The sequence below is a fragment of the Nipponia nippon genome, unplaced genomic scaffold, assembly GCF_047370975.1.
Source record: "Nipponia nippon isolate SJK-2023a ecotype South Korea unplaced genomic scaffold, ASM4737097v1 scaffold_31, whole genome shotgun sequence".
Classification (NCBI taxonomy): domain Eukaryota; kingdom Metazoa; phylum Chordata; class Aves; order Pelecaniformes; family Threskiornithidae; genus Nipponia; species Nipponia nippon.
The window spans coordinates 2546826-2557643 of NW_028262349.1; the positions used below are offsets into that span (position 1 = coordinate 2546826).

Consider the following 10818-nt stretch of genomic DNA (forward strand, 5'->3'; position numbering starts at 1 on the left):
AGACGCTGGGTTTGGCTCGCTCCGTGTATCAGAAAAGGGAAACCTGTCAATCAACAAGAAATGCTGAGAGCAGCAACTGAAACTCTTTGCTTTTTTCCATCAGGCAACCAGGGCCTCTTTGAGGATTAAACCTATTGCTAAATTTAGCTACATCTCACTGGAGTTAGTACCAGGAGTTATCAGATCAGAACATCTTTGGAGGGAATGACGTCTGTCCCGTGGAAGTCTAAGCCCTGGCATGCTTCTCCCCTGCCCTGTGCTGCAGCGGAGTTTGGAGCCGGGAACATTCTGCACACCCCGCCCAGCATGGGACTCTTGAGACATCGCAGGATTTTTCAAAGCACTTGAAATACCTGCTCTCATCAGCCTGCTCTTGTTTGTTGTTCCGTCCAGGTCCTGAGCAAAAGTTGTTTGTAACGCTGAAATGGGTGTCGCGGGAGAGGAGGGTGGGTAAACCCTTCTGAAGCGGCCCTGTAGAACCCTGTGCCCCTGCGGGAACGGTTAAAATACGCTGCTTTTTGAAAGATCCATCTTTGCTCTTGGGATGAAGGACGCCTGTCTGGAATTGTACCAACGACTGCCAGCGCTGAGCCATGGAAATTGAAGACAGGTTCCGTATCTCTCGCTATGAAAGGCTTCACTAAGTGAAACTTGTGACTCTTCTTTGTGGCAGTTGTCTTCTCAATACTAATCCCATTCCAGATAAGGTGCTTTGAAGGTGTACAGAGCTTTAATTTTAACGTCTCTTGGAATACGTCTCCTATCTGTTCTTGGTTAGCAGCTATGATTTGACTCAGTCCAAAAGGCTTTGAAGAGCAAGGACTCTGGCACTTAGAAAGCAGAGCAGCAGCTAACAGTACCATGCTAAATAAACATTCACTCTCGTTCAAAGCATCTTGATTTTTTTCAGTTTTAAATGGAAATATTGAAACTCCATATAAATATGCTGGAATTGTGTGTGTGTGGTTGTATGTGCGTGTGTATATTTACCTGTCCCAGGTGAATGTCCCCTTCCTCTTACAGTGACAAAAGGAAAGGCAGAGTCAACTGGTACAAACACCGAAGGAAGTTAGTTTCCTTTTTGCCCCTCCCTGAAATCTCAGAAAGTCTGCTTGGACGACAACACTACAAATACAACAAAAGCAATGGACCTTTTACCATGTTATTGCCATCTAGAACGTGCTCGGGCATACTTGCAGGACGTATCAAAGTTTGATCTCTCCCTTCCCTTCGAATCATTTTGTCATCGGGCCAAGGAGACTTTAAGTAGATCAAGGAGCGTGTGGCTTCTGAGACTGGCGAGAGTAAAAGAAACACGCACATTTCCTCAAGTGCCAGTGGCCAATCAGAGTCACTTCACAATTTTTATTTGTTGACGGCTTTTATAAAACAAAATTCCCCTTGAATCAGACATCTCATAAAACATTTATAGTCTTGCGCATGCTAGTGATACATCAGGTTTCAGTAGACCAGTATCTGCAAAACCAGACAGTTGAGTTGTCAGGTAGAATTCCTGTTTTCTACTGAAGGGGAGGGAAACTCACAAAATTAAGGCACTGTCAAAACCCAAGCCCACAAATCATTTGACCTCTTGTACTGGCTTTCCTCTCATTGTATACAAGAAATTTTTTTTAATTTTTAATGAACCGTCAATTTCAGTTTTGAACAGGGACACACACACACACACACACACGAAAACACGCTGTTCTTAAATCCTCTTGTTTATATTCCCAGCTGCCAGATGACAGCAGCAAACCTTATTGCTAGGGATGGCAACGTGCTGCTTAGCTGAGAGCCCAGGGCCACACCCCCACGCTGCCATTTTCACCGCAGTGATCCCAGCCCTTGGCGATCAAAAAAACCTCAGAACGAGTTCTGGTCTTTTGGGTGCAATGCTTCAGATGACATTTTTAAGAATAAAATCAGTTATAAGAACAGCTTAAAACTAGTCTAAAAGCCAGTATTCACTAAGCAGAACGTGAACGAACTGACAGACTCCTCCCTGAGCCATGCAAGGCATTTCATATTCTTCTTCACGCATTGGGCACAAGCTGCTTTCACAGACCAGTGGTTTGGCTGACAGGGACCTACGAAGGATAATGGACATCTTCAGCTGGTGTGCTTTTATCAGTCCTTTAAAATCGTTTTAATCAGCTGGTGTCAAATCCACTTCTTCAGGCTTTACACCTTAAATTAAGAATATAGGAAATGCTCCTTCCTGCATGCAGTGAGAGCGTTCAGGCCGTCCTTCAGCACACCAAAATCACCGCTTCAGGCACAAACCAGCATGTAGCTGTGGGCTTAGGGCCATACTTCGAAGTATCCGATTCTCTATATAAAGATGCAACATTTTAAAAAAGCCAGTTTCAGGTCCATGAATCAGGTGCCCTGGCAATCATAAATAAATAGTAATAAATACTTATTTACACTCACACACCCTTCTTGTATCCCACAGGATTACAAACAAACCAGAACCATGCTTCTTCCCTAGTTAAATATGATCAGGTTTGAGGTGGGACACGCTAGGATTAACAACGTGCAGCGACGCTACACAACGTTTAGAGTAATAACAGTAGCAATACATAGCACTGGGAGCATTTCACAGCTTGAAAGCTCTTGCAAACACAGACTTAGTTAAGAAAGTGACAATGTTCTATCCAGCGAGAATCAGAGGGAACCTAGGCGAGAGAAACGGAGTTTGGCTAGGACACCAGAGCTGATGTCCTTACTGCATATAAAATGTCACATTAATTGGAGACATGGCAGATGTGGGAGCTAGGAAAAATTAGATCAGGCTCATATGAGACCATTTCATTTCCTTGAGTATGAAATCCAATTTCCACATTGATTGTATCTAAACAGTTTGTTTTGGTAGACATCAAAAAGGTCAATGAAAACTCAAGGGAACTTAGGAGTTGCAGGAGCACAAACCATTACCTCCATTCATAAATAAACACAGGGAAAGATTTTACATAAATTGAAAATGCTGCATCATAATTGCTGACAGCCTGGGAATTGGCACCCACTTATCATCCTGGCACAAATCTACAAATCCCTGAAAATATGATCAGGAGAGAGAGACAGAGACCAAGAAGCAAGCAGCAACACAGAGAGCACAAATGAAATTCAGGGACCCGCCTGGCAGTGTCTTGGCTTCCACCTCTCCTCTGGAGTCTGAGAGAGGACTGGAGGATAGAGGAGGTCACAGGTGGCTTTGAGACTCAGCTCTGGAAGAATTTTCTTGGCCTGTTTACCACGTGGTTGCTTTTTTATTCAGCTTTTTTCGCTTTCCGTTTCCTTGTGCCTTCATTTAGCTCCTCTTTTGACTTTGCAGGAGGAGGCGGAGGATGGGAAACCTCATGGGAGGCCCCATGCTGATCATGATGATGACTGGTGTGTCCACTGGAAACAGAGCCAAAGAAAACTGGGCAGATGAAGTTTTCCACTGGAGCAAAAGGTGAGGCGTGAGAGTGAGTTGCCGTCATGAAAACCTGCCGTGCAACAGTGAATACTTAGTTAAAGATCACATACACCAGCTATGAAATACTAACTAGTAAGGAGCATTCCACCTACCCCAGATAAACGTCCCTATTGCTACATGACTCAAGGCTACATCACAAGGATCTTCTGCCATGCTGCCTATATGATGGAGAATTGAGCCTATAATTTCCCGAGCAGATGCTCCCTGGTACGTACAGCCAGTGCCCTCAGTAGTGGCTTAGGAAGGTGAACACCCCCAGTTTAAGTCTGTACCCTTTCTCTGGTTCTGTAGACTTGTTAGCAGCAAACCTGCTGGACACTTACCTTGCAAACTATCATGAACATGGTGAAAAAGAAGATGAGGTTGGCTTCAGAGATAGGGAGCCAGCGAGTCTGTTGCAGAGTGAAGAGGATTGTGCCGTACAGACTAGCCTTTGTAGGGCTAGAAGAGAAATAAAGAAGTTTTCTAGGAGGTTTGCATCCAGTCCTGAATGGTTCTTTAAATTCCATTTTTGGTCTGACAGAGAATTTACAGGCTACCTACTTACAAGGACATATGAAGAATTTCGTTTGTTTCTGGCTTCCAGACCCCACGCAGCAGTTGCTCAAAGTTAGACATCAGGGCAACACCAGAACCTGTGAAACAGTAAACGTGAACAGCTAGAACTGCCACAGCAGCGAGAGCTCTGCTGTCTTCTCTAGCTCCCCAAGGGATAAGGATAACCTAAGGGGAACAAAAGGTTCATGACATTCTTCCCAAATTTAAAAGAAGTTAGCCTAAAACAACAGAGCAGGGCAAACACTTTCTAGACTGTATTCTATAAAGCGTTTCCTGATGCAGGGAAAGGGCATTCGCCTCTGTTCCATTTACTGATGCCCAAATGCTTGCTCCAAACAAAAGCTAAAGGAAAACCGACTGGGCTGTCTGAACACTGATAGAACCCCCCGGAAAAGATACAGGCGAGGCCAGAGACGCTAGAACACAGGAGAAAGGATAAAGAATTCCTGAATTCTACAGCCGTATTTGATAGTGACTCCAGTTCTTTGTGCCTCCATTAAAGTTAGCTGCTGACTCCACTGTCGACCATTCTGCAAGGACGAATCAATCCCTGTGTTCTAGGGAACTTGACTGATTGGAGCCAGCTGACCACATCCACTACCCAGCCCTCGGTGACGTGGTCACCGTAAGCTTCACTTGCAGCTTCTCCTGTCCCTCCCCACAGCGCTGGGTGCCTCCCTGCTGCCTTAAGAGCATCTCGCCTTTCACCTTTGACCCATCCAGTAGCCATCATAATGAACCACCCGTGGTGGTAACGGTGATGAGCGTGGTGGACCCCAGCTGCAATTTTGCGAACTCTGACCACCTCCTTCATTGCCACAAAGATGAGCTTCATAGGCAGAAAGCTAACGCACTTGTAGAAGAGGTTCATGGGACAGAAGAATATCAAATACCTGGAACAAAACCACAAAGAGTTTCAGGACCCATTTGTTTGTCCTGATCTGGGACGTAGAGAGGATTAAGAGTACCGTGGCGTCAGCCTGAATTACGTCAGGGAGAAGGAAACGCTGGGTCTGTCACACAAAAGCGCCTACAACCCATACGCACCGAGGAAATGAAACTTGGAGTAACTGTGGTTAATTTGTGCACGTTTCACTAACATGATGAATAAAATGCCCCCAAATTTTCAGTGTGTGCCACTCCTCTGCTATATGTGGTATCAGTGCAGTGCATGCTGCTTTTGCGGTTTGGCCACAGCTCAGCTGCGGCAGCTATGAATAGAAATGCCCGGCGATTGGACTGGACCCAACCCGTACAATCAAAGCACAGACAACTGGTCAGAGAAACTGGAAACTAGATCTAGGAATACAAAAGACTCAAAGACAACCTCACCCCACCTTTCCCCAGTTAATCCAAGCAAGATAATAGATTGGTGTCACACAAACAGAATACCTCCCTTCACACCGGATGGTTTTGTACACAGCCAGCGGCGTCTCATGCTTAATAAATTAGGTGAAGTGCAAAAGACTCACCAGACTGCTGTGGCCAGGATGACACTGGAGTTATTACTGAAGTAATCAATGGGGGATTCTCCAAGTAACAGATCAGCAAGTACGTAACTTCCAAAGCAGTGCAGCATAGCACAAAGCCAGGAGGCAAAAGGGCTCTTACGAGACATCTCCACGGCTCCTGTGAAGCAAATTCTAAATGAGAAGATGGATTCAGCAAGTAAGCAGAAACTTCAAGACCCTCTAAGAAAGAGGCTTGCAGTGCATGTTCTTCAACAAAATAAGTCAAAGAAAAGTGCTTGTAAAACAAAATACAAAAACGTGTGTTCTGTGAAGCCTGAACACGTACCAGATATTGTCAAGCAATGATATGCGTGATCGTAGCTTGCAGGCCCCCCCGTAAGGTTTCAAATGAACCGAGTCATTAGAAGTTTATGAACTGGCTAAGAGTTTATCTCCTGTATTTGCTGCTACTTACTGCAATCAGAAAGAACAATTTTTCCCTTGAAATCAATGTCTTTTTACAGTCTAAAAATAAAATGCATACTAGTACCATTCTCTCCATTGCTTCAACCTAGGTGCCCTCTAGAATTCATGAACAATCTGCTCAGCTCTTTCATTCATAAGATAACCTGTAAAAATAGAACAGTAATTCTTAATCTTTATTTCAAAGAAGAGGGTTTGAGGATTCTTCCCTGCTCCTGTACTAGTTTGGAAATGCCCTCTGAAAATACAACTAGATATTAACACAGTGTTACTATGTGGTAATACGTTATGGTCTCCTCCCACAACCTTCTCTTGCATTTTTTTTATTCCTCTAGCCGTTTTCATCCACCTCTGTACTTCTTCAACGAAGTCGCTCAAGAACATCAATCCTCTAAGATCGTTTCATCACCTTAAACTGCTCCAGAGTCCTTTGTGCAGCGTTTCAGCTACCAAACTCTGTTCAGTAAGCCAGTAACAGGCAGTCAAAAGCGAGAATGCTAAAATGTTATGTCAACATTACTAACAGTAGCCTACCTTAAATAGCAGTAAGTGAATCAGCATATGCTAAAACTATGACTGCTCATACTCTTCCATCCTCAAAGACATTTAAACCAGCTGAAAACACAGTGGAAGCGAGACAGCTGCAACAGCCATGATATGAAGCTGGTTCTATAGGAACCTGAAGTTTAGCTTGAGGCTTAAATTTAGTAACACTTGTTTTTCTTTGGCTCCATGAAGCCACGCCGTCTCCAAGGAGGAAACAGGACATTACTGTCCTGACACTGATCTTCAGCATAGGAGCTGTGGGATGAAGCAGTGTAGGAATGTGGTGAAAAGTACACCCCGGCCTTATCCAGGCCAAGTGGATTACTGGGCTTACATATTTTTAAAAGCTGTTTTCATAAGGGTTGCCTTGTTAACTGTTCCGTTCAGGACTTAATGCTGGAAGACAGCTGTAAGTGATCAGGCCTCGAAAACCCAGCACTTCTGTTTATACAGAGTTTAAATAGAACAGTATGCAGATTGTACAGCACCGAGATCTCACAACTGGAGGATTTAAAAATCATACCACAGCGTGGGTGGTTTTTTTCTCCTCAGTCATCGGGCAGTTACACTGAAACCACTCAAAACAGAGCACGAAGAGCGCACACGGTATCAAAAATACATAGAGAAGACGGCATTCGGAAAAGACCAAGGCACAGTCAGACTGCAAGGGTGCAGAAAGTGAAAGCTAAGATGCAGCTCTATCGATCTTTACAAGATAAGCCCAGGGGAACAAACAAAGCAAGGTCGGTCAGGGTGCCTGAGAAGAGATTACGGCATGGTCTGGAAGGTGGGAAAAAACAAGGTTTTACTTACAGCCTTTTTGTATATAAATAGGAGTGGAGTATTGCCACAAAAATAGAAAAGCTGAGCAACTGGACAGAAAGGTAACACTAAGTCCTGGGATAGCAGCAAAGTAGTGACTGAACTTGAATACTTCAATGTGGTTGGAACCCAATCTTAAATAAAAGGCAAGATTAATTTTCAAAATCAGAGTGACTAATTCTTGGGTTTGTTCTGCTTTCTGTTTAGACACGTGTGTCAGAACCTCTGACAAAAAGCAGAGCAGCAGGGCTCCGAGCCCTGAATCCCACCACACGCACAGCACCGTGGCTGCTTACAGCGAAAACTGCCGAGCACAGCACAGGCGGGGTCGCCACAGCACAGGCGGGGTCGCCACAGCACAGGCGGGGTCGCCACAGCACAGGCGGGGTCGCCACAGCACAGGCGGGATCGCCACAGCACAGGCGGAATCGCCACAGCACAGGCGGGATCGCCACAGCACAGGCGGGATCGCCACAGCACAGGCGGGATCGCCACAGCACAGGCGGGGTCGCCACAGCACAGGCGGGGTCGCCACAGCACAGGCGGGGTCGCCTCTCCACGCGCAAAAAATGCCAGGTTTCTGCCTCGGAAAGCACGGCGGCAGCGGCGCCGCTCTTCCCCCCTCACCGCCCTTCAGAAGCGGATCGCCCCCGGCCCGGCCCCGCCCGGCGCGGCCCGCCCCCGGCCCTGACGGACGGGCTATCCCCCGCCCCAGCGGGCGGCCAAGGGCGCGGGGCCGCACTCACCTGGCTCGTACTTGAGGTAGAGGATGGAGACGATGAAGTAGGCCGTGTCGAAGAGCGGGAAGACGGGCAGGGCGGCGAAGGCGGCCGCCAGCTCCCCGAGCTGCAGAGCCCCCGCCAGCTCCATGGCGCCGCGGCAGCGGGCAGCGCCGGCCGCCCTCCCTCCCTCCCTCCCTCCCTCAGCCGCTCGCCCCGGCCCGCCCCCGGCCCCGCCTCCGGGGGGACGTCCCGGGGCGCGGCCTCGCGTCTAACGGGGCTGCGGCGGCGGCGGGAGGCGTCACCGGCGCGGCCCAGGCCCGCGGGGCGGCTCCCTCTCCCGCCGACGCGGCGGGACGGTGTCCGGACGCGGAGCCCTCCCGCCCCGCTGCCGGGGCCGCCCCCGGGGAGCGCAGGCGCCGCAGCGGGGCGAGCAGCGCCCGCCCTTTCCGCTTCCGCCGCCGAAGCCGCCGCCATGATCGGGGACCTGCTGCTCTGCGGGTAGCGGGGACGGGGCCCGGGGGCGGCCCGCTCCGGCCCGGCCCGGCCCGGCCTGACCCGCTCTCTCTGTCTCTCCCTTAGGACGCTGCTGATGAACGCCGGCGCCGTGCTCAACTTCAGGCTGTGAGCGGGCGGGAACGGGGGAGGGAGGGAGGGAGGCGCCGGTTTTGGGGGGCCTTCACCCTACCTGACTGGATCCCCCCCTCCCTGTCCCGCAGGAGGAAGAGAGACACGGAGGGCTTCGGCGAGGAGTCGAGGGAGCCCACGACCGGTAACGGAGGGGGCCCGGGAGCCTCGGAGCGGGGTCTGGGCGCTGCCACCCCCGGCCGGCCTCTGCGCGAGTTGTCTAAATGCACACAGGAATGGGCGTTTTCCGAAGGAAACCCTTGGTTAAAGCGTTTTCAAGGCAGCAAAGTACAAGTTTAACCCCGTTTTACGTGGATGTGAATTACTCTGTGGCTGGAACAACTGGTTGTTTGCAATTTGGGTTGCAATTGCAACCTAAAATTTGGCTCCATTACGTTTACGTACAGGCATGACAAACCTAACTGTTGATCCCCAATGGGTGATTTGAGAAGAAATACAAAAATGCACATTTGTTTCTGCATTTTTGAATGTAGGTGCCTGCAGAGGTAACGCTCTGCCTACAGCCTGATTCCCATTTTAGTGTGTGTGCACCTGCATTGCTCCTTTCTACCTCTGCTTGCTGGTTAGAAGTGGCAGGAAGGCTGGAAACTACAGCAGAGGGCTGTCCTTCCCTTTTTCATGGTGCGAACCCTTTATTGGTTATTTTCCCACATGCCCTTAGGAGGGATGCGCTTAACATAGTACAGATCATTTACCCAAAACTTCAACTTTCAGTGTTTTGTTCTCTGACCTTTTTGGTTTTTTTCCTGCGTCAGAGTTGCTTATGTTTTTCAGGCAGTGGTGAAAATGTGACTTGTCAGTGTGTTGGGTATTTTTTACGTCAAAGGCATCTTCTCTTGATTTTTTAGGTGATAATATAAGAGAGTTTTTGCTGAGTCTCAGATATTTTCGAATCTTCATTGCCTTGTGGAATGTCTTCATGATGTTCTGCATGATTGTGTAAGTAACGCTGTGCAGCATCTTGTCGGTTCTTCATAGGAAGTCGTATATGTTGGGATTTTTCTTGCACATAGATTTCTTTTCGGATCCCTTTCTCTCCCACTCTTGTTCCATAATTCCTATTCATTTCACTTGTTTATCTCCATTTTCGAAGAGACGTTGGTTGACCTCGCAGTTCTTTGCTAATGTGGGCACCTGTAGTGCATGAAAACCTCTGCCAGCGCGTGAGTCATTTAGCCGTAGATAGAATGGTCCTCAGATAAAACGTCATTTGGGTCAGCATTTCAGTTTAACTTTTGGGATGTTTTTCATCTTGGGGGGGGGGAAACCCCAGCAAGTAATAGAGTGGAATCCGCCTTGAGAATAGCCCCTGGAAACAGGCTTTAGTTCTGGTAGGCAGGCTGGCGGGCTGCTCTCCTTCCGCTTACGTGGCCGTGTGGTCTGATGGGGGGGGAGCAAAATCCACCTCCAGATGTGCACTGGGATTCTGAGCCGGACTGGCACCGGCACAACTGTTAACAGCTGTACCCAGTTCTCATCTACGTTTCTTTCTGTTGCATCCACCAGGTTATTTGGATCTTGAAAGTCATCCGCAAACACGTCTGTTATCTTGGAAGAGACTTTTGGCTGGAAACGTACCTTTTCTATAAAGTAAAAGATGATAATGCTTTCAAAACACAGCCCTGGGATTGTGGCCTGTTCTTCGGTGCAAGCCCCTAACACGCTCAAGGGACAGGACACGTTCATCACCTTCAGCCGGTCATGTAACGATACGGTGCATGCTGTTCGCTTGCTGCCGGGGGGATTGAGCCTTTAGGCCCCTGGACCAAAATCTTCAAAGTAAAATTATTTCAACTTTACTGAAATAAAGAGAACTCTAAATTGGTTTGCTAGGCTTAGAGTGCAGTGCGGGGTAGAACCGCAGCATGACTGAAGACCACAGTCTTAAAACTCTGCATTGTTGGGTCGCTCCCAGCTCCCAGTGTGTCTGCTGACGTCGCCGTTGTCTGGGTTACTTGGAAGTCGCGCTTCTTGATTCTCATTTTTATAAAGTTGAGTAAAGTATTGGTGTAACTTCTCACTATTGCGTTTAGTTTTGTTGGAGAAATACAGAAGGACGAGTAAGAAAAATTGGATTCTCATCTTCTCACTTTTTCCAACAAAATGCTTT

At 48.0% G+C, this 10818-nt stretch overlaps 2 protein-coding genes across 4 annotated transcripts; one reads left to right on the forward strand and one right to left on the reverse strand.

Moving 5' to 3' along the window:
* Positions 1-1334: 1334 nt before the first annotated feature.
* Positions 1335-8224, reverse strand: TMEM38A (transmembrane protein 38A). 2 transcript variants are annotated; one of them, XM_087769070.1, is made up of 7 exons: positions 8088-8224; positions 6041-6119; positions 5512-5668; positions 4748-4932; positions 4029-4116; positions 3805-3922; positions 1335-3491 (listed from the first exon to the last, which is right to left on the reverse strand). In XM_087769070.1, exons 3-7 carry the CDS (start codon positions 5655-5657, stop codon positions 3270-3272), a joined length of 759 nt encoding a protein of 252 aa, XP_087625196.1. In that variant the 5' UTR covers positions 5658-5668; positions 6041-6119; positions 8088-8224; the 3' UTR covers positions 1335-3269. The 2 variants fall into 2 exon arrangements, with proteins under 2 accessions (XP_087625196.1, XP_087625195.1); XM_087769069.1 differs by lacking the exon at positions 6041-6119 and having other exon boundaries at positions 8088-8221.
* A 204-nt stretch (positions 8225-8428) lies between these two features.
* SMIM7 (small integral membrane protein 7) lies at positions 8429-10327 on the forward strand. Of its 2 annotated transcripts, none has more exons than XR_015707286.1 (5): positions 8429-8561; positions 8643-8684; positions 8780-8975; positions 9557-9647; positions 10215-10327. XR_015707286.1 is itself a non-coding variant. In XM_087769071.1 (5 exons), exons 1-5 carry the CDS (start codon positions 8536-8538, stop codon positions 10228-10230), a joined length of 228 nt encoding a protein of 75 aa, XP_087625197.1. In that variant the 5' UTR covers positions 8429-8535; the 3' UTR covers positions 10231-10327. The 2 variants fall into 2 exon arrangements, 1 of the variants encoding a protein (XP_087625197.1); XM_087769071.1 differs by having other exon boundaries at positions 8780-8832.
* The last annotated feature ends 491 nt before the right edge of the window (positions 10328-10818 follow it).

Coding starts and splice junctions, on each gene's coding strand:
- TMEM38A (XM_087769069.1), bottom strand. CDS start 8,211: ATGGAGCTGGCGGGGGCTCTGCAGCTCGGGGAGCTGGCGGCCGCCTTC. Junction 5,669..8,087: donor CTACCTCAAGTACGAGCCAG/GTGAGTGCGGCC, acceptor TTTGCTTCACAG/GAGCCGTGGAGATGTCTCGT. Junction 4,933..5,511: donor ATCCTGGCCACAGCAGTCTG/GTGAGTCTTTTG, acceptor GTTTTGTTCCAG/GTATTTGATATTCTTCTGTC.
- SMIM7 (XM_087769071.1), top strand. CDS start 8,536: ATGATCGGGGACCTGCTGCTCTGCGG. Junction 8,685..8,779: donor GCCGTGCTCAACTTCAGGCT/GTGAGCGGGCGG, acceptor CCTGTCCCGCAG/GAGGAAGAGAGACACGGAGG. Junction 8,833..9,556: donor GTCGAGGGAGCCCACGACCG/GTAACGGAGGGG, acceptor TTGATTTTTTAG/GTGATAATATAAGAGAGTTT.